Below are 22914 nucleotides of genomic sequence, written 5' to 3' on the forward strand. Positions count from 1 at the left end.
TGTTCTGAGGGGCGAGCTGATATGGAGGATGAATAAATAGAGTGATGTGATTTCACTTCCTGTAGGTGGACTGTTCGTAATACCAAGGCTTACTCCTTGTCAAACTTGTGCAAATGCCGTTTGTACCTGTATATACCCTCGGCCCCTTTCCAAGGCGTGTGGAATATTGCACTACTTCTCTCCAGCCACCACCCACATCCCCAGCCATTCTAAGTGAATCTGGAATTATTCACTCCTTGATGTGCATTTGGACAAGTGTGTCTCAAGGCGTGTGCTGCAGACCCACAGGCCCTTTATATCTTGAATAATTTGAGTTGTTTATTTAAAATGCATATTCCTGGGCCCTACCTCAGACCTCCTGGATCAGAACCATTGGCTCTAAGGCCCAGCAAACCTGCACTTCAACATGCTCCTACGCTGCTTTATTAAACACCAAAGTTTGAAAAGAATGGAGTCTTTTCTGGGATGCTTATTTTTAACCCCTTCTTCTCACCCTTGGGGTAAAAGGCTTTGGCATCCACCGAGTGTTTCATTACTGATAACAAAGTAGCAACAATTAAGAGAAGGAGGACTTCATGATTTTGACCGTGCAAGAGGCTCCAGAATTGCATAGGGGTAGCGGGCACCAGCCTGTTCAAAGACTGCTGTCCAGGGCACTTGAATCAGACGTGCATGGCCATAGTGGGCATCATTCTGACTTCAATTTCTCACTCGGTTTGTGTGGAGCCTCTGAAGGAGGAGAGAACTGACAGAGCATGGAGGGGGCTAAAGCCTTTGCAGGTGCCCCCAGGGTCATCTCGGACCTTACAGTGAACAATTCCCTACTGCTCTCATTCACGACTAAGTGTTTTCTCAAAAAGCAGAAGACGTAGCATGTGCCCCCAAGAACATAAAGTCTGTGTGTTAGGCAGTGAGGCAGAGGCTCCAAGCCACTTGCCCTCAAAGCTGAGGGAGACACCCCAGAGGCAGGGTCTTCCTGACCACCCCATGGCCCAGTGCACAAGTGGGCGTCCTCTCTGCCGACTGGCAGCACTGACTCACCAGACTTCCTGCTTGTTTCCCCAACAGAGAGGGCTGACTCAGTTTGCACATGGGGTCAGTGTCCAGGCTCCCTCAACTGGACACATGCCTCCACCACTGTCTGACTGACCTTGGCCTGTGCCAACATTTCTGGGAAGAACAGGAAGTTCAGGGCTGGCGGAAAATGTCTGGCAGACGTGAGCCAGAGCCAGGACACCTGCCCTGCCTAACTGCAGATGGGGCTGGTGAGTGGAGCACAGGGGCCCCAGAGGAGTGGGGGCAAAGGCCGGAGGCAGTGTGGAGGGCACAAAATACCTACTTTTTGTCAGGTGACTTTCCGGCATAGAATCACCCATCAGAAAAAAAGGCATGTTCTCAAATATCAGTGCACATTAGATATTGTTAAAAATCTATATTGCCAAAAACGCAGATCCCAAGATATTACACCCCGATATTTTGACTCAGTAGACGTGGGGTGGTTTCCAGGAATGAACGTATTTAACAAACTCCTAGAGACTTTGAAGCAAGGGGGGCCTGGATCATATTCGGAGAAAAATGGGCTTTAAGGCCATCAGAGTTTCCCTCTAACCTCTTCTTCGCCTTGCTTCAGGAAGGGTCCGTGCCACAAAGATTCAGGGCTGGTCAGGAGGAAATAGGTGAGAGGGCAGAGAGAAGGAAGACCAGTGTGTCCTTCTGAAGCACCTGGCAGTCCCTTGACCAGAGCCAGATGAGCCAGGGCACTCACCTGCTAGTCCCTGAACTTCCCTTACTTTTAAGTTGGACAGTCAAGTTACATTAGCCTGGAAAATCAGAAGGACCAAATGCATGCTATCAGGGTAATGCATATGCTTTGATGTTACAGGTTAAGTTCCTCAAATTAAAAATAAAATAGTTTTATTTCTGCTCCTATGAAAATGGAGATAACAACTGAGTGCAAAACAATCTCAGTTATGCTAAAAATTCCACGAACGGGTCTGTCATCAGTTATTTACCAGAGGATCTCAGAAGAGCCTCTCTTATTTTTTGTCTATTGGCAAAAAACCTGTCCTGGAAAATTCCAGTCATTCCAATCACCAGCCCTGGAAGATGTCACTCATTCTAAGACAAGTCAGGTGCACAATTCCAGACTTTTGCCAATTCAAGTGATGGCCTTAATTGTTTATGAGACTGGCATTTCAATTGACCAGGAGAAAAAAAATATTCCCTTCAAAATTACTCACCAGAAGCACAAAAATAGACAATGGGAAATTATATGCATTCCTCTAAGCATTCCTCTAAAAGAAATGTTACTAAAGCTGTTGATACATCTGTCATGCATTTGCTTATCTAACAAAGATCTATTGAGAGTATATTGTAGGCCAGGCACTGTGCTGAACACGGGACCACAGCGAGAAGCAAGAATAGATATGGTCCCTATCCTCACCAATCAGTAAAAATTACTACAAATCCTTCCTCACACAAGTCATTTTCAGAGACAAGCACAAATATATTTGCAGCTAAACTTTATATCTTTACATTGCATCTCTATTTCTCTAAAATAGTTTCCTTCTGTGTTTGGTGGCCCATTTGAGGAAAGGGCACTCTTCAGTTTTCTTAAAGCCCTGGAATCTCAACATGAAATTCCTCGAGCTTCCTCTATAACGAGGAAACTTGCAATTTTAGCAACACTTACAGTTAAGACAATTACTGTTAATACAACTAACCAAGCTCCCATTGTCAAGTGGCTGTTAAGATACAAGTTCTGCCTTTAGATGCACCAGCTGGAAGGCTAGCCCCATACTTGGATCATGTAAGCTGTGATCTTCTCTCACTAAGTAAAAGCAAATAGATGTTGTATAATATTAACCTTCCACCCTGTGGTCTGCTGTTCAAGTTCTTCCAGAGGCATTCCCTGGTGCTGGGGCTCCCTGGTCTCTGTAAAACCTCCAGCTGCTCTGTGCTGCACAGAGATGATCAAGGAGATGGTGGCACGGGCCGTGCCAGTTTTTCTTCTGTTGGCTGAACTTTCACAGGCTGAGTCAGTTACCCCCGGGTCTCACATGACGTGCCCGGAACAGACAGAATGTCATCCTGTGAGTGAAACTTGACTCACCTATGCACACTTGCTGTACATAGGAGAGAAAGTACACGGTAGAACTAGCCCTACTTGAGTTAATGCCACGATGTGCCCTCTCAGATGGTCAGTGTTTGAAGGTTCCACACAGTTGTAAGAATTAAAGCAGCTACTCAATGTTTTTCAAAGTGCGATCATAGATTGCATTCACTGAATTATCGAAAGTACTTTTTTAAAACTTTTTAATGTCTACTTATTTTTGAGAGAGAGAGAGAGAGAGAAAGAGAGAGAGAGAGTGTGTGTGTGTGTGTGTGTCTGTGTGTGTGTGAATGGGGAAGAGGAAAAAGAGAGGGAGACCCAGAATCCAAAGCAGGCTCCGAGCTTCTGAGCTATCAGCACAGAGACTGACACGGGGCTCGAACCCATGAACCACAAGATCATGACCTGAGCTGAAGTCGGATGGTTAATCGGCTAAGCCATTCAGGCATCCTCAAAATTACTTTAAATTTAAATTGGAGGTTCCCAGGTGGCTGATGGAATCAGAGTATCTGCAGCTTAGGACCTAGGAATCTCCATTTTGAACAAGTTCCCAGAAGCACTGCAGGATATTTGACCCAGGCCAAGAAAGCTAAAATGGCCAGCTTGCTATGTATTCTGTGCACAAGGATAAATGATCCTAAATTTCGTTGCAAGCTAAAATCACTAGGGTTTTTAAAAAAAAAACACTGATGTCCCACCCCCAGACATTAGGATTCAATAGATGTCTGATGCAACCTGGGCATCAGGAGTTTTTAAAGCTCTCCAGACCATTCTAATATGCAGCCAAGTTCAGGAACCACTGCACTAGAGCACATCTATTAACTCCTCCAGCCTCACCTGCAGACCGCCTCTGATCTCTTCTTCATTCAGGTAAATGTCATTCAGGACAGGCAAGTGGTTGAGAGCACTGATTTGCGCTATGTTATTTCCTGTGTGTCGTGTGTAGAAGGCAGTGAACTACCAAATGGGATACTAATTGGGGGACAGGAATATGGCCAAGTAGAGATGTTTTACCCACGTCAGGAATAGAGAAGCGTTTCTCTGGCTCTGTTCAGTATTGCTCCCCCAGAAACTGATTTTACTCAACCAAATCCTATTTCAAGCTTTCAAACTATGTGTGTAACTCATTATTGGGTTCTTAAATCATTTCAGTGGCTTACAAGCAGCATTTTTAATGGAATGGAATAGAATAGAGCAGAACAGGCACGAACGCTAAACATCAAAGAGCACATTGTGTGGAAGAACCAATAATTGTTTTGTGAACCATATATATCTTACTGTGGTTCATGGTAGAAAAAAAAAAAATTCTGACATTCTGCCCAGGACAGTGGTTTCACAATGTGATTCCATCTCTCTCCTTCGATCTCATTTTACTCCCTTTGATTTTCGCAGTTGGTAAGGATTTCTACCCCTACCATTGAATTCAGAGGAGAGCTATAGTTGAATCTGATGGCTTCATTCCATTCATTTAGAAAGTACAGTACAGAGATGAAAATGAGCCAGGCACATTGCAATCTTCCTGCAAAAGTCATCTCTCTGAGAAGGGCTCAGATGCTGAATGCACAACTTCCTCTTACAGAAAGAATTGGCAATAAACCCATTCTGCCTTCAGGTTTCGAGATGCAGTGCTTTTAGTTCTTCTAAAAGCTAATAGAGGCTCTATTTGCACACTCTGCTTTAAAAGCTAAAGACATCTGCCTCAGCTTTAACTGAGGCAAAATAGACCAACTGTACAGCAGGCAAAATCTATAAAGACTGGAATATTATCAGTGGACACAATTCGGCCTTGGGCTTGAGGGCGGTAACATTTTGCCTTAAGGTAGCAGGTCCTACTCCATTAAACCACAATTCAACTCTAAAGTAAAACCTGTATGTATGTTACTCTGGTCTCAAATATTAGGGAGGTTTCCTGTGATAAGCAGTATGAAAAGTGCTGAACAGAGCTGAACTGGCCAGAAAGCCAGAAGGAAAAGAGAGCAAGAGAAGTTCTGAGCAGATGCAACAGCAAGATGAAATAACAATGTCAGGGGTGTGGACAGGACGCAAGGGAGCATGTCATGAAGACTGACATGTCAAGGTCACAGGGTTGTGTGAGGACCAGCCAGTTGACAGTGCTAGCACGCTGTGGCAAATCCATGCCTGTGGTTCACATCGTCTTAGAGATGAGGATAATGGCCACATTCTGGAAAAGATCATCGGCCTGTGGTGATAATGACCTGAAGTGCTGGTAACATTCCATTTCAGAGAAAATGTTCTTTCAATGGATTTAACCAACGAACAATCTATAGATTTCCTTTTAATTGACCGATAACTTTATTTTCAAGGACAGGGTTTGCTTTAGTTAGGTGAGATGTGTTGTGACCCTGCAGGGAATAACAAAAGTCGCCTGCCTGAGCACTCTTGGAGGACGCATCCATGTCACGTCGTGCATCCTCAGTATTCATTATCGCCATTAACGTCTTTCACAGAACCTAGCAAAGCCCTCAGTATGTGTGGGCTAAAAATTAAAATCCACCAGCTTTCCATGCTCCACACATCTCCTACCAATTGACGGGGTGCTGAATGGGGGAGGCCCTAACTCTAGCTTTAGTGTCTGTGCTCAGTAAGTCCTCACTCGGCATACTACATTCTGCTGCGCCAAGAAAGACCTCACCAGCACAATTTGATCCATACTCCTGATTAAAAAATCACCAGAGGTAAAGTTATTCTTGGGTCAAATGACAGAGATTGCAGCCAGGATACAAAAGGGATAATTTTTGAAAATTGCAGTAGAAATCCCAAGAATAAAACTGCTATTTAATTGATATGAAATGTCCAAGAATAGGCTTCCAGGTAAAGTATGAACTGCTGCCTCCAATCTTTAAGTACAGAGCCAGGACAGGTCAAGTTTATTAACTTCCTGTAATAAGGTTTAATCACACTCTGCAAGTCTTTAAAAAGAAAAAAAGCAAATTATCTGGATCATGCAACAACTTTGAGACGCACTGAGAAATGAGAAGAGAATGATCAGGCTCGTTGTTATTTTTGATATCCGGAGAAAGTCCAATTCCCCAGGCACGGGCAGAACCCTTCTAAGCTAACATAAATAACCTGAGTATTATCTAAAACGAGTCTCCTGTTGGTAAATATTGGCTTTGTAGTTGACACTCTGTTTACTTCCAATACTGAGTAAATAGAAGCTTCATTCGGTAGGGCAGTAATTTTCGAACATCACTGTGTGTTAGAATTTCTGGCAGAGCTTTGTCCACATGTGACTGCCTGGACCCAATTCCGTTAAGTCGGTCAGGAAGATTTTACATGGATGCTGGTGCCCGGACTCACTCTAGACCAATAGAATCAGAATCTCCGGGGATAAGGCCAAGACATTGGTATGTTCTAAAAGTACCCACATGAGACTCTGGAGTGCAGACCTGGGTTGAGAACTTCGGCACTGTGGAGCCTGATTTAGTAGGTAAGGGTGGAGCCTCACCCTCTCCATGTGTAATAGATGTCACAAGTGATGCAGGCACCCATGGTCTGTGGACCTTATTCTCAAAGACCCTGACCTAGATCTAGGTATCTCTGAAGCCCTATGAATCAGAGCGAGCACATCTTACTTCTCCTTTGACTTCTTTTCTGTTATAGTAACACCTCTGAATTAAAACTACATGGTAAGGAAGGCAGATTACTTTAAGCGGGATAATAGGATTCATAAATTGATTACAGATGGTTAAAGATGTGAACTGTGTTACACTAGGGCAAAAGTGATTTTCATCTGAATGGATTAGAATCTCATAAGCAAATGATTACATTCCTGAGACAAAAGCACCTCAAAATTAGTACCTAACAAAACTCAGTTTTCAGAAAAGGCTTTAGTTTGGAAAACATTATTTGTGCTAAATCATAAATTAACATTAAAAAGTCCACTGAAAAAGTCAAATGAGTAAGTGCAGGATGGTCATGGAATTATTGTTTTTGATAGCAAAAGATTTTAAACCATTTAAATGTCTATTTAAAAGAGAACTAGTTAAATAAAATATCGTGTAGGATTAACTAGAATGCCGCCATTAAAAACAATGATGCCACTATCTATATGTTAACCAAAAAAAGACCTCCAAGATATAAGCAAAAACTAGAGGCAAATGGCAGATGTGTATGTAGTATAAAGCCATTCACGTCCTTAAAAATTAAGCCTGTATGAACCCCATGCTATTTCTCTGGAAAGATACGCAATAAATTGGTTGCAGTGATTCCTTCAGAGAGGGAAACTGTGTGGCTGAGAAGATGAGACTTACTTTTCCTATTAATATTCTTTTGGCCTTTTTGGATTTCTGTACCATTTGAGTGATTCAATCAAATTTTTTAAAAAAATAAAAAATCAAGTGCAAACTGTAAGCTTTCATAGTATATATTTATATGAATGAACCCTGGTACATGATAGATATTCAGTAAATGTTTATTTATTAAACAAACCTACTCCTTTATTTCTCCTCTCCTCTTTTTCAAATCTCTTCTTTCCTTGGAGGTGGGGTGGATAGCTAAAACTTCATGATATATTATGCCTTTGTACTTAGCGAGTGCAAAGTATGTGCTAAGCATTATGCTAAGCTCTTGACGTGCGTCCATCATCTCAGGTAATTCTACAACATTCCTGGGAAGTAGATATTATCATCTTTCTTTTGCACCTGGGAAAACTGAGGCTCAGAGAGGTCACTGGGAGCTCAGGCAAACTGTGCTATACACACACACAAATAAAGATTATAAAATTTAACTTTTAAGGTAGATGCAAATCGCTGTGGGGACTATGAAGATAGTATGCTCTTTGCCCTTCCAAAGAGTCTTGGCAGGAGAAACTTTTATGTATGGCAACAGAGAGCACTGTGTGGGGAGCTTTGAAGGGGAGAAATCCCAGGAGAAGGAGAAGAAAGAAATCAAGGAGGGCTTCACAGGAGACCTAGTTAATCAGGGCTGTGAAGGGGGTGAGCAGTCAGGAGGAAAAGTATATGATTCTTGAGTTCCATGCCATACTTAGTGCTTTGTATATGGTAACACCTTCTGCTCTTTTAAGCCTAACAATCCTAAGTATTCTTGTTCCCAATTTTAGATGAATAAACCAAATCCTAGAGAAGAAACTTTCCCCAGATGTTCTAGTCCCATTTAATGTCACCTTACTTTCTTTTTTTTTTAATTTGTTTATGTTTATTTATTATTGAGATAGAGAGAAACAGAGCATGAGTGGAGGAGGGGTAGAGAGAGAGGGAGACACAGAATCCAAAGCAGGCTCCAGGCTCTGAGCTGTCAGCACAGAGCCTGACGCGGGGCTCGAACCCACAAACTGAGATCATGACCTGAGCCAGAGTCAGATGCTTAACCAACTGAGCCACCCAGGTGCCCCTGTCACCTTACTTTCTACAGGCCATCTCTGTGAGGGATTACCAACATGCCTTGCCTTACAGATTACTGATACACAGCTTGTGTGTGTACACTCGCACATACACATTCCTTCTCTCTAATACAAGTATAAACTACTTGAGTCAAGAACCTTCATTTTATGTAATATGTATTTTATGTAATATTTTAATATCCCCCCATTGTATGCTCACATACTAACCATGAAAATATTTAGAGCAATGTATTAGTACTGAGCTAATTCTCTATAACTGAACTATCTTTATTTTGTGCTAAAGGTTTTATGACGGCAGATGAAAGAAAATTATTTGACCACCTCAAATCTCCTCATCTGAAATATTGGGTTCCATTTATCTGGTTTGGAAATCTTGCAGCTAAAGCTCGGAAGGAAGGTAGAATCAGAGACAGTGTTGATCTGCAATCACTGATGACTGTAAGTACATCACAAACCATCCCTAGGAGATGCTAATCAGAGAACAGAGACCTGGGTGTAATAGGTCAGACCAGGACGTGTCTACTTTGCTCATGCCCGGTTCCAAAGGAACCAGAAAAACTGGGCTCATGTCAGAACCCTCCACACGCAGGACAGGGGTAGTATACAGGTTTTAACTTTGGTTGGTTGCTTCAAAACTCTGTCTAAACAGAATTGGGCTTTGTCATAGGCTCTGTAAGAAAGTGTCCCTTAATTGATTACCAACAGCTGCCAAGGGTTCTCAATGACCTGGTGCCCACATTGGCATAATTGCCATCCCCCAAGAATCTAGAATAACATCTGGAGTAGAAATAACCCTGCCTGATCATTTGCCCCAAACTGGAAGTTCCTGAGGTTAAACCAACTTTTCGGATGCTCCAGGAAACAAAATTATGTTTCCATTAAACCGAATAACCCTGAATTCATCTGAGAAACAAATTTATGGAAGGGTTAGATAGATATGGCCCATGACAGTCTCCTGCCTGGATTAGGCCAAAAGGAGTGAATGATATAAAAATAGCTCCCAAATTAACAACTCTTTTTCCCAGTCTTATATAATAATCTATGCATGATAAAGGAAAAATCAGTGGATTCGAGTCCTTCCCATTCCAGAAAGATATTTTCTGTCAAGATAAGTGCTCCAAAGTCCTTGTTTGTGGGCAGAAAGGTTTAGGAAGTACTTCTTTTTCCCCTAAAATCTATAGTAAACATGTTTTCAAGAGGTAGAGAAACAAACAAAATCTGCTCTCCACATAAATTTACCAAAATGGATAGAAATGACTTATTGAAAATATTAGCCCCTGCCTTCCTATCACCACTTTAGGACAGTATACATGTTGGAAATAATGGATTCAATAGAGTAGGCAGTAGTTCTAGAAAGTCCTGATTTATTTTAATATATTTTTTAAAATATCCAACTGTCTCCATCCTCTTTCCATTGTTGAATGACGGTGATTGTCATTTTCAGGATTTTCATTTTGGAGTAGCCTTAAAAAGTCAGCCTCATCCTTTTACAGACATATTCATAGAAGACCTGGCCACACTCTGAATCCCAGGAAATGTTTACTGCCTCATGCATCATTTAGTAAACCATGTTTTATCTGTTTCTGGCTTAGGAAATGAACAGATACCGCTCTTGGTGCAGCCTCTTATTTGGTTATGACTGGGTTGGGATTCCGCTGGTTTACACCCAGGTATAAAATACTTTGCATGTGGTTTTTTTTTAAGTTATTTATTTATTTTGAGAGAGACAGAGAGTAAGAGAGACAGAGACAGAGCAAGTGGGGAAGCGTGGAGAGAGAGGGAGAGGGAAAATCCCAAGCAGACTCTATACTGTCAGTGCAGAGCCTGATCCAGGGCTTGAACTCACAAACTGTGAGATCATGACCTGAGCTGAAACCAAGGTTCAGACGCTTAGCCAACTGAGACACCCAGGTGTCCCTGCACAGGGTTTTTATCTACTTGCCCACTTGGGCGCTCTGGCCTGCCGTGGTGCCCAGCGCTGTGCTCTCACTCAGGCTTCTCTCCATTGCAGGTTGTCACTCTGGCTGTCTACACCTTCTTCTTTGCCTGCCTGATTGGACGCCAGTTTTTGGATCCCACCAAAGGCTACGCAGGGCATGACTTAGATCTTTACATTCCGATCTTCACTCTCCTGCAGTTCTTCTTCTATGCAGGATGGCTCAAGGTAGCCCACCATCTCTGTGCCTGAAACCCGCTCTGTAATCTATCATGTTCTGTCCTCTGCACACTGGTCCTTTACTGAGTCACTCGTTCATGAGCAAGTCAAAGGTAGATTTAAGATTTTATCACTCAGATGTTATTACTTGTAAAGTAGGGATTCAAGTGATGTGGTGAGTACCATATGCAGCAATCTGAAGCAAAGAGACTACAAGAGTACTCTTTTATGGCCAGTGATTTTTTTTTAAGTCCTTGTGCGCTCCCATTAGGATTATAATAATGTAATTAAAGTAATAACTGTGCCTTCACGGATATTTTATGCCACAATAAGCAAGTAGGCAGAGTAAAAGAGAGTAAATAAGAAGCCTTGTGTATCAGACTTAAGCATTAGAATTATATTATTATCTTGGTTCTGTTCAACTCTGTAAATAATTAACTGTGATTCTCTGCAATCCCACTAGCTGTCCCTTATTAAATGCATCCCATTTTCAAAACCAGAACTGAGACTCAGAAAATGATTCAACAGAATCAAAACGAGAAACGCCAGGATTTGTGACAACACCTGGTTTGCCAGGAAATTGAAAACAGGTTGGAACAGTGAGGAAGAATTGTCCAGTCATCGGTGCAGAATTGCATTTGACCCACCGCTGCCCCTCCCCACAACCCTTACCCCTCCCTGGATGTAAACACCAGAGCCCGAGTCTTCCATCGCTTCTGTGAACTTCCAGAAAAGAAGTAGTGAATGGAAAAGACACACACACACACACACACACACACAAAGACAATTGCTGCATTAAGGCAAATGAAATCTAATGACAGTTCGAAGATAAATAAATTCTAATTTTCAAACTTTTGACCTTCTGGCCAGCCACATGTTGAACACACCGTGGCGGACTTCCAGGCTACGGCAACATTGTCCCCGCCAGTGCCTCTGATTTCATTGATTTGAATCTTAACCAGGAATGATAAATATGTTGGCATTTCAAATAGTAAAAGTGTGTCCTTTATAAATGGCAAAAACGTTTTCAACCAGATGACTGTAATTCTTAATTATTTTTATACATTTAAGACAGAGAAAGAGCAAGAGAGACTAATAGCTCTCATCTCCCTTTAGTGGAAAAAAATAGAGTCTAGTTTTATAAACAGCAAATCACCACAACTGGCCCAGGAGCTCGATCATTCTGGTCTTTTATCGTCCTTTCCCCTGAGTTGTGCCGAGCCTCTTATTCTTTGCTTCGTGTCTATGTGAGGTGTTTGCCCAGCCTGTTAGGAACAGCTAGCAGCTCCTGCCTTCCGAAATGCCTCTAAAATATTGTTCGGATGAGCACTGGGTGTTGTATGTAAGTGCTGAGTCACAGGAATCTCCCCCCAAAACCAAGAGCACACTGTTAATGCTGTATGTTGCCAAGTTGGCAGTAAATTATGTTGAAAAAATAAATACATAAAATATTAACACTCCTTTTCTTTATAAAGTGCTTTTAAAGGCAAAATATGAAAATGTCACCTTAGCTCCTTGAAGAGATAGACAATCCTAAAAGAAGTGTTTCTCCACCCCCTGGATTATATCTCAATTTCTAAGCAGCTGTTTTATCTTGGCCATTTCAATTTTTATAAATCTTTTTAAAGTGTAAAAAACCCACCTTAATCTTACAAACCGTATATTAGTTATCTGCTGGAAATGGAGCCTCCAAGAGAGTAAAGGATATCTTTTGAGAACGTCATTTCTGAAACATAGGTATCATTTTGGTGTTAAATGTAGACTCTAACACTATATGCAGGGCTGATTCCATAAAAGTGAAATTCTGGTTATAACAAAAATATTTTCCGGGCCTCTTCAGTGACCCACTTAAGGAAAATATCAGGCAGGAAAGGGTAGACAGGCCCTGGAAGTTGCAGTAAAGGACTGTGACATGGATGTCACCATGAGGCTGACTGATTCTGGGCTCAGGCCCTGCCCCGTTTTGTCCCTTAGAATTGAGGAGATGTACCTCTGTAAGTCGATGGTTCTCAACTCCAGCCATGCACTAAATTCTCCTGGATTTTATCCAATGCTGATAACTCTGCTCAACCTCACACCCATTAACTCAGAATCTCTGAATGAATAAATAAATAAATAAATAAATCAGAATCTCTCAGGGAGGAACCCAGGCATCAAGTTCTTTTAAAGCTCCCCTAGTGACTTTGACCTTAATCCCAGGTTGAGAACAACTGCTCTAAGTGCTTAGTGGTTAGACTTAAGTCCTAAAAAAATCAGGTAGGTAGAATTTCTACAAAATAGTCTCAGAACACAGAAACTCAACTAATCAATGGTATCTATTTCACACACTTTTTTTTTCCATTTAACTCCAGTGTAAAATCTCCCTCCCCCTCTTTCTCTTACTCTCTCTTTCCCTCTCTCTCTCTCTCTCTCTCTCTCTCACACACACACACACACACCCCTAGATAATAAAAAGCAAAGAGATTATTTAAAAAAGAATAATAAATGAGTCCTATTTGACATATAAACCTCTTATCAAGAAGGCTATTCAGTGCCAGAACAAGGTTAAGATCATTTCATAGTGACCAACTATTAGAAAATGTATGAGAAGAAGCTGCCTAAACTTTTTGCAGCGGGAAAATTGACCCACCAGATAAAAGTAGAGTAAGACAAAGTGAGACAAATTCCAGCTTTATGACCCTCCAGCTCCTCTGACTCATTCATTCAGCAGTTAGAGCCAATACTTGTGAAAAGTCCTTGCCTTGTTAACTGTGCTTCACATCTCTGCTGTTTCACCTTCCTCATGGTTACATTTTATCTCATCACTTGGACCTTTGTAAGTTGCTGTCGCTCCGAGGCTGCGCCATCCTGGAAGTGCCCAGCGCGGGGCCTTGCACCTGTCCGTGCTCCTTCGACATTCACTGTTTTGGTTTGTGCCTGAACATCAATCATTTGGCTCCTACATAGTACACGCTGCTCCTGGGCAGGCCTGCACTGTCACCAGCTGAACAGACGGGTCCGCGGCAGAGCAAACCACTCAGGTGCCTCGTTTGTGGTCTGAGAGCAGCGTCGCTTGCTGATAAACATCGGTGTCTGTGGAACAGCCCGCTCCCCTCTGAGCTTCCTGTTACGAAAGTGGCAAAGGGCATCACCTTCGTCACCTTTAGCCTGCATCTTGGTCTTCGCAAGCATCACGATGCCCGTATTCTGTGTTCTCCACCGCAGGTCGCTGAGCAGCTTATCAACCCTTTTGGAGAAGATGATGATGATTTCGAAACCAACTGGTGCATTGACAGAAATCTACAGGTTAGAGGAGTTTTTCCTTCCTTGACAAACATTAATAATGAGTCCTTTGTCACGTATGAAAGAGATTTGGCTTTTCAGTATGTTGTCTCAGCTACTTTTGGAACTTCACACATCCTGGATCTCACTTGCAGTGAAGTTTAGTCCCTTTTAAATAGAATTTATTTTTCTTTTTATTTAAATCAGGGGCGCCTGGGTGGCTCAGTCAGTTAAGCAGCTGACTTTGGCTCAGGTCATGATCTCCTGGTTCATGGGTTCGAGCCCCACATCGGGCTCTTGGCTGACAGCTCAGAGCCTGGAGCCTGCTTTGGATTCTGTGTCTCCCTCTCTCTGCTCTTCCCCTGCTCACACTGCGTCTCTCTGTCTCTCAAAAAATGAATAAATACTTTTTTAAATTAAAAAATAAAAATAAAAATGAATCCAAGTTAGTTAATATATAGTGTAGTATTGGAGAACTCAGTGATCCGTCACTTGTATATCACACCCAGTGCTCATTCCAACAAGTACCCTCCTCAATGCCCATCAGCCATTTAGCTCAGCCCTTCATTCACCTCCCCTCTAGCAACCCTCAGTTTGTTTTCTGTATTTAAGGGTCTCCTGGGACACCTGGGTGGCTCAATCAGTTAAGCATCTGACTTCGGCTCAAGTCATGATCTCACAGTTCATTGGTTTGAGCCCCGTGTCGGGTTCTGTGCTGACAGCTCAGAGCCTGGAGTCTGCTTCAGATTCTGTGTTTCCCTGTCTCTCTACCTCTCCCTCACTCATGGTCTGTCTTTCTCTGTCTCAAAAATAAAAATAAACTATAAAAAAATTTTAAAGAGTCTCTTATGGCTTGCCTCCCTCTCTGTTTTTATCTTATTTTTCTTTCTCTTCCCCTAAATGGAATTTCAAGCCAGTTTTCTTTGTAAGTTTATTTACAAATGGGAGCCTCTTCCATCTCAGTGTATAGCAATATTTTAATTCATTATTTAAAAATTTTTTTAATATGTATTTCTTTTGGGGAGACAGAGAGACAGAGTGCAAGCAGGGGAGGAGCAGAGAGAGAGGGAGACACAGAATCTGAAGCAGGCTCCAAGTTCTCAGCACAGAACCTGGCAGGAGGCTCGAACCCACAAAGCACAGGATCATGACCTGCACAGGATCATGACCTGGGCCAAAGTCATACGCTTAACTGACTGAACCACCCAGGTGCCCCTTAATTCATTATTTAATTTGGTTTCTGTTGCCACCCAAGTGAGGTTAGCAGGAACAGACAAGGGCAGCCAGACATGATCTGGTGTGAGCTCCCAAATTCATGTCACACAGCTCCCTGCAGTCAGATGTCCAACCAGCTGGACCCTGGGATCATGGGCCACACCAGCCTGGGTCTCAGGCCTGACAGAACTAAACCTAATGGACCCCAGGACCCTTACCCCAAAAGCATTATTTCAAAGAAGTTTTTCATAAAGAATCAGCATGAGAGAATTTTCCTTCCAGGCAGGACTCTCCCCAGACCATTTTCTTCCTCACAGACTAAGAAAAGAATGTCAGCTTGTCTACTTGCTTCGGGCCCTTACCAAGCAGGTTCAAATGTTTCACTGTGGAACAGGGTTGCTTCACAAACTGGCTGCATATAGAGAGGGCTGGGAGAGATGGAAGGAAGGAGCCGCTCCAGACTGGCAGGTGGCAGATTTAATAAGCAAAGGGACTGACCTATAAGGCTTGTTTCAGGCAGCCACAAGATGAGTAGATCTCCATGCCCACCTGCCAGAATCGTAAAAGTTTATACAAAGGTCTTAACGGGTTCAGTCATAGGTTCAGTCCAAATGGTCTCAACAATACGTTGCTCTCCCAAGGCCGTGTCCTTGACATGGGTCCACTGTGAGAACAGTGACCAGAAAGTACATTCCAAAGGCAGGGGAGGGGTGGGGGTAAGGAGTCTCTGGGAGCTTGGGGTCGGCTCTCAGGTCACCAGAGGTTACATCCACCCCATAATCACCTCCAACAATCACATTGTCCATCCATCAGGGAGGAAGTATAATGGTTGGGACACTTGCTCTTTGTAAAAATTGGGTTTGCAAATTAGTAATTTATTCATGCATTAGTTTGTCAAAGTCAAGAAGAGAGACCACTATATGGACCCAACCACTATAGACTTGCTGATATACTTTCCAAACAAACAAACAAATAATCAAGGCACATAAGAAATGATACCAAGTACAGGGTGCCAGGGTGGCTCAGTCGATTAAATGTCTAACTCTTGATCTCTGCTCAGGTCTTGATTGCAGGGTTCTGAGTTCAAGCCTCACATTGGGCTCCACGCTGGGCATGAAGTCTACTTAAAAAAAAAAGAGGGCTCTTGGGTGGCTCAGTCAGTTAATGACTTCAGCTCAGGTCATGATCTCGAGGTTTGTGGGCTCTCACAGCACAGAGCCCACTTTGGATCCTCGGCCTCCCCCTCTCTCTGCTCCTCCCCCACTCGTGCTCTCTCTCTCTCAAAAATAAATAAGCATTAAGAAATTGTTTTAAAAAGAAATGACATCAAGTATGTTTATGGAATCCACAGGATGAGATATAATGAATCTTCACCTTCTTAGGATATCTAGAAGTATGAGGTTGCAGTCAGGAAAGCTGCTAGACAATAGGGTAACTTTGAACAAAGAAGAGAAAGGAGAGTCTCCTGCTTCCCGGGAAAATGTAGCTAGCCCCGTTCTGGGCACGGGACTCCGTAAACCAAGTCTGGACAGTTTTATAACCCCATTTACCCCCATTGCCAAGTGCCCTCGTGCAATAAACATGTGCAAGTCCCTGCAACAGTCCTGATTACAGCAAATACGAATAATAGACATTTGTGTATTTACTCACTCAGATTGCTCTGTCCTACTGCAAATCCCATCCACCCACTGGAGCTTACTCTCTGTCTTTATGCAATACACATCCGGGGGTGCCTGGGTGGCTCAGTCGGTTAAGCCTCCGACTTTGACTCAGGTCAGATCTCACGTTTGTGGGTTTGAGCCCCGCATCAGGCTCTGTGCTGACAGCTAGCTCAGAGCCTGCCTGCTTCCGGTTCTGTGTTTCCTTCTCTCTCTCTGCCCCTCCCCCTCTCATGCTCTGTCTCTCTTTGTATCAAAATAAATTTTAAAAAAAACATTAAAAAAAAGTTTAAAAAAAAAACAAAACAAAAAAAACAATACACATCCGAAGTATCCTAACAGTAAAACAATGATTTTAGGTCTCTCTTTTAGCTGTGGATGAAATGCACATGAGCTTACCCAAGATGAAGAAGGACATTTACTGGGATGATTCTGCTGCGCGACCACCTTACACACTGGCAGCTGCTGACTATTGCATACCCTCCTTTCTGGGGTCAACAGTCGAAATGGGGTAAGTGCATTTTTTTATATCATCAATATTTAGAAAATAAGTTGGTCACTCTTCTGATCTTTTTTTAATTTTTTTTAATGTTTATATTTGAAAGAAAGAGAGACAGAAAGAAAGTGTGAGTTGGGAAGGGGCAGAAAGAGAGGGAGACACAGAATCCAAAGCAGGCCCCAGGCTCTGAGCTGTCAGTACAGAGCCCGACGCAGGGATTGAACTTACAAATCGTGAGATCATGACCTGAGCCGAAGTTGGACACTCAACCGACTGAGTCACCCAGGAGCCCCTTTTCTGATCTTTCTATGCCCTGGTCTTGACTTATTTTCATGACAACTCTCAATTGTTAATATCTCAGAAGGGTAGCCTTTTCAAATTTTCAGGTGTAACTAATATGTTCAAGGAAGTTTGAGAGTAAAGAGGGTATAGCTTTTGGTGTAAATGTGTGTACGTACATGCGGAAATGAGTATTTGGGGGTAATTTGCATTTCACTTGTTTTTATACCACAGAAAACTTTTCCAATAGTTGTTTAATTATCCTCTTTTTTCCCTTCCAAAGTGAAAATTTTGGTTTATTCAATTAAAATTAAAATTTAACTTATTCAATTAAAATTTAGTTTATTCAATTACATAATCATTTATTACTTAAGATTTTCATAATTCAATGTATTTCTAACAAGTGTTTATGGGGCATATACCATGTGCAGGCACTATGTTAGACTACTTAGAGACAAGAAAAGAGATAGGTTTTCTCTAAGATTTTAATTCAACTATGTTTAGTAGACAAGTCAGTCTCTGTGCTGTGGTTTTAACATAATAATCTGTCCCTATGTACTCAGCTTTAAATAAATGGGCTGAAGCCTGAAGTAACTTGTACACACTTCTCAAATAATTTTATTAAATCTGATAATGTATTTGATTTTGGAGAAATGTGTGAATGTGGGGGAAGTTTAAGTATTTTTGCTCAAGGCAGATGCCACAGTTTCCAAATAACTTAAAGAGAAGACTATGGACAAATTTAGAAAAATAGGGAGAACCCCTCTCAAAAATCCCTCTAAAAAAGGGGAAAACATATGCAGGATTTTTCTTAAAACTTTTGGCAAATCTGTGGTTTGCTATTCTTTGAGGCCAGCACTTGGCAGATTTGGGTGGCGAGTTCACGTCCCATAATTGCCACCTGGGACCTTCTTTCCTCGCCCCCGCAGTGTTCGGTCCTCCTGTTTCCCAACCACCAGGATGTCCAGCTTCAACCCTATTCCTACAAGGCTTCACTCTTGGCTGAATGTCTCTTAATCCTAACAGGTCTTCAAGATCCAAAGGGAAAGATGACAAAGTAGAATTTCAGAAGTGGTGGCAAATGAGGAAATGATTTAGGAGCCAGGAGATTTGCCTTATTGTCTTCAAAGCACACCTTAGAGAAGGCTGCACACCCCAGGCTAGGCTTGCCTCGGCTTCCAGATGGCCCCCTAAGCCTTGACTTTCCCATGGGCATCCGTACCCCAACTGGCTGCTCTGTCTCTACAAAGAGCAATGCACTGTTGTTCACCCTTGTCAGCACTTTGTGATACGTGCGGCAGTGGCAGTTTCATGGGTCCTGAAATCCTTCTCAATCTTGAAAATTAATAGATGCTTTCCTGTGGGTTTGTTTTTGGATAACTCAGTAGGCTCTAACTTTCTGTCCCTTCCCATCACTGATTAATAGGAAGTATTTGAAGAGCTAATTTATAAGAGAAAAGAGACCAGCACATCTGACAGGGGCGGGGAATCACTGTGGTTTTGCTACTGGGACTGTAGGTGCCCTTGTGCGCCATTTCTGTCGTCCACTTAATTGTTTTTGCAGGATGGTTAAAATGATAGTTTTTGTTTGGTCTCAAGATTTTCATCTTGATCTGCATATTCATCCCAACCATCATAATATTATGTCCTCTGTGTCCACATTCTTTAGAAAGTGTTAGAATGTCTATTTCTCCTATTTGTAAATATAGAGACACAGGATTAGGGATTTATAAGACCTTGAAGAAAATATCTACCCCCAAATAATTATCGAGAATATTAAATGAGATTGTAAACATCAGAGCACTCTAGATGTAACCATAGAGTATTGTTACTATTGACTCCAGTGAGTATCTTATTTGTGGATGTCAAAATGAGGCACAGAAAGATTAAACAAATCTAAGCTATTTTTCATATTAAGCTAGCACTGGAAATTTGGAACACAAAATATAATGTTTGAGAGAAAACTAGGAGATGTGATATTTAAGAATGCAGCAAAAAGTTCTTAGTTGTCAGAGAGAATTCCTCTAATTAAGACAGTCTACTTACTAATGTGATGGGAACAGCCGCAGGCAAAGGCCAGAGTCTATTAAGGGAGATTTCTGTGAGAAATTTAACTGGACTCTGGAACTAATGATCAAAGAAATAATTAGGCAAAAGTTCACTTGGTCTTGATTTTCTGCATGAATGAGGACCATTCAGAGGGAACCTCACAATCTAGAAAAAGTCGCTACAGGAATACAGGCTTTTGGAGTATTCACAGAAATGTCCACTGTTGATTCTTTCCAGGACTGTTCTGTTACACAAGTTGTTTCTGCTTGCCTATGTTGGAAAACCAACTCCAGCTAACTTAAGCAAAAGGAGGTTTCTTGGATCACATCTGGAAACTAGCCTAACTTTGGGTGTGGCTAGATTCAGAAGCCCAAAAAATATCACCAGGACTCACTATTGCCCCCTCTATCTCTTCAGTTCTCCTTAAAACAGCAAGATGGTGGCCAACAGCTTTACAACCTAACTTCTCAGCAAATCCTGTGAGAAGAGCACGACTCTTAAAACTAAAGTACTGAATTAACTGTCTGGGCTTGGATAACATACCCACTCTTAAAGAGGGAGACACAAATTTTGATTAGCTGAGGCTGGTTCACGTGTCCATCTTTGGGCCAAGGGGCATGTGTCAGCCCCAACCAACCATATGGAGTAGGTGAAATCTTAAGAAAATTGGAATGGTACTACCAGGAATGAGTGCTGGGCTGAAAGCAATGAATGTCCTCTAAAATCATAAAAGATCATTCCCTAAGCATTTTACTGTTCACTCACCAAATATAAAATCAATATCAAGTGAGCCATCTGACTGAGGAACAGGGAAAAGGGAAGGTAAAGGTGAGCATCATTGTAGCACAGGTGATTTTGTTGATGATGACTGAGTCAATGAGCCCTTTGCATTAAGCTAAAGACCAGGTGTCAAAATAGTATGGATGCAACTATTTCATAAAAGTGTTTGCTGCTTGATGAGCATATAACATCCTTTTCCAGATGAGTAAGTTTTTAATTTTCTTATTCTATTTAGGATGTATGATCCTAGCATACTTAATTCAGAAATCAAATTTCTCTATCTTTTCATATCAACATCTCAAGCTTATAATCACAATTCCCATGACCCAGAAATTCTAAATGCTCTTCAATAACTGATCAAAAGTACTATCCAGGGCAACCTGAGAAATTACTCTGCCTCATATTTTCTTTTACATTCAGGGCACTACTTATTTCCAAATAAAAAGGAAACTCCTTAGGAGTGCCTGAGTGGCTCAGTTCGTTGGTTCAAGTCATGATCTTGCAGTTCCCGAGTGTGAGCCCCACTATCAGGCTCTCTGCTCTCAGCACCAAACCTACTTTGGATCCTCTGTCTCCCCACCCTGCCCCTCCCCTGCTTGCTCGAGGGCTCATGTGCGTGCGCTCTTTCTCCCGATCTCTCAAATAAATAAAAATTTAAAATAAAAAAAGAAAACTCCTTAGAGACGACTCCTCTGTTCTCTATATTCAGGAACATATTCAAAATATTGCCATATTTCCAACACATTTACCAAATGTACATTAGTGAAATAAAGCAAGTTTTCCCCCATATTTTTATATCAAGTACAAATTTAAAATACCACGTTTTTCCTTGTACCTTCACATATGGAATGAACTCATCCATTTATTCAGGCAAATGTTCTTTCAGAGCCTTGTATATGGTAGGTTCTATCTCAAATGCTAGGCATAGGCAAAAAACAAAAACAAAAAAATACAAAACAAGAACAAAACAAAACAAACACCACTTCAGCTCACTGACACAAGGAGACATGTCCTAGAACCACGTGGTACACACAGCAATAGAGAAATGTTCAGTCTCATGAAAACACAAGGAAAGTACACTTCACCCAGCCCGGTGAATCAGAGATGGCTTCCTGGAGCTGAGGAGTATAACGCACATCTTTAAGAGTAAATTAGGAGCTAGCACACAAATCGGAGGAGGGGATTCAGCAAAGGGTACATTCCAAGCCAATATGAGCAAAAACAGCAAGGAATGACACTGCATTTAAAGTAACAGGTGTTTTGTTTGGTTTTTTAATTTCTGCTTTATCGGGGCTCCTGAGTGGCTCAGTCAGTTAAGCGTCCAGCTTTGATTCAGGTCATGATCTCATGGTTCATGGGTTCGAGCCCGGTGTCGGGCTTTGTGTCAACAGCTAGCTCAGAGCCTGGAGCCTATTTCAGATTCTGTGTCTCCCTCTCTCTCTGACCCTCCCCTGCTGGTGCTGTCTCTCTCTGACTCACAAAAATAAAAAATAAAACTATTTTTAAATTACAGATTTATTGAAATATAATCAACATAAAAATCCTAAGATATTTATAGTATACATTGTGGGGATCTGCTGTTTTAATTAAGGTGTCTTTTCATTATCCTTACGGTGGAGACACTATTAACCAAGATGAAGAGATTACCCTCAAGCAGAGGGAAGAGTTTTTTTGTTTTTTGTTTTTTAACCTGTAACTCTTTAGAAAGAGTTTTCTAGAAGATGCATGTGAAGAAAACATGCCCAAGCCCTGAAATGCAAATGGATCTTCTTTGGGCAATAGTAAGTAAACACTTATGCATAATAAACCAAACTTTACCAAAACAAACCTAGAATGTTTCAACTCAAGCCAGCATTGCTGAAAATTAATTTCTTTTTTTATGTTTATTTTTGAGAGAGAAAAAGCATGAGTGGGAGAGGGGCAGAAAGAATTCCAAATTAGTGCAGAGCCTGACACAGGGCTTGAACTCACAAACCATGAGATTATGACCTGAGCTGAAATGAAAGGTCGAATGCTTCACCAACTGAGCCACCCAGGGGCCCCAAATTTCTTTTTAGAACAGAGAATAAGATCCAAGCCTAGCCCAACACAGCTAGCCAGAGGTAGAATTCTGTTCACATTATAGCACCATGAGTCGCCCAAATGTCTTATTCTTTTTTAAATACTTGGGATTATCCATTAGCACAAATGAATAAGTCTCTGAGGAATGGAACACAAGGGAATTAAAGTCTTAAAGCCTCATAACACCCTTTAATTCTGTCTTGAAAATCAAAACCACCAAGAGCAAAGAAGCAATAATCCCTTGAAGACATTGGAAAAACCCTACTGAAATATCCATAGCAGCTAAAGGATTCCAAATCCTGGAGAAGAGGGGCTCTAGCTGCTTATGAAATGGATCCCTCAAGTGGGTACACATGGAACTGTGGTCACTTTAAGTGTCCTGCTGATGTAAAAGCATGCTCTCAGCCTATGGACCTTGAACTTCTGACAGCAATACCATTTAAAGACCACTGCTTTACTGGG

At 41.8% G+C, this 22914-nt stretch overlaps 1 protein-coding gene across 2 annotated transcripts in view; it reads left to right on the forward strand.

The window, feature by feature from the left end:
• The window catches only part of BEST3 (bestrophin 3), a 37894-nt gene that overhangs the window by 6841 nt on the left and 8139 nt on the right, over nt 1-22914 (forward strand). Inside the window, exons 4-8 of one of the 2 annotated variants that reach the window (XM_029954872.1) lie at nt 8779-8933; nt 10088-10165; nt 10507-10659; nt 13855-13935; nt 17144-17295. In XM_029954872.1, the coding sequence (XP_029810732.1) occupies nt 8779-8933; nt 10088-10165; nt 10507-10659; nt 13855-13935; nt 17144-17295 (619 nt within the window). Of the gene's footprint in view, nt 1-4691; nt 4748-8778; nt 8934-10087; nt 10166-10506; nt 10660-13854; nt 13936-17143; nt 17296-22914 lie in introns of those variants that run through there. The other variant, XM_029954873.1, reaches the window with a different exon arrangement.

The sequence above is a fragment of the Suricata suricatta genome, chromosome 10, assembly GCF_006229205.1.
Source record: "Suricata suricatta isolate VVHF042 chromosome 10, meerkat_22Aug2017_6uvM2_HiC, whole genome shotgun sequence".
In the NCBI taxonomy this organism is placed as follows: Eukaryota; Metazoa; Chordata; class Mammalia; order Carnivora; family Herpestidae; genus Suricata; species Suricata suricatta.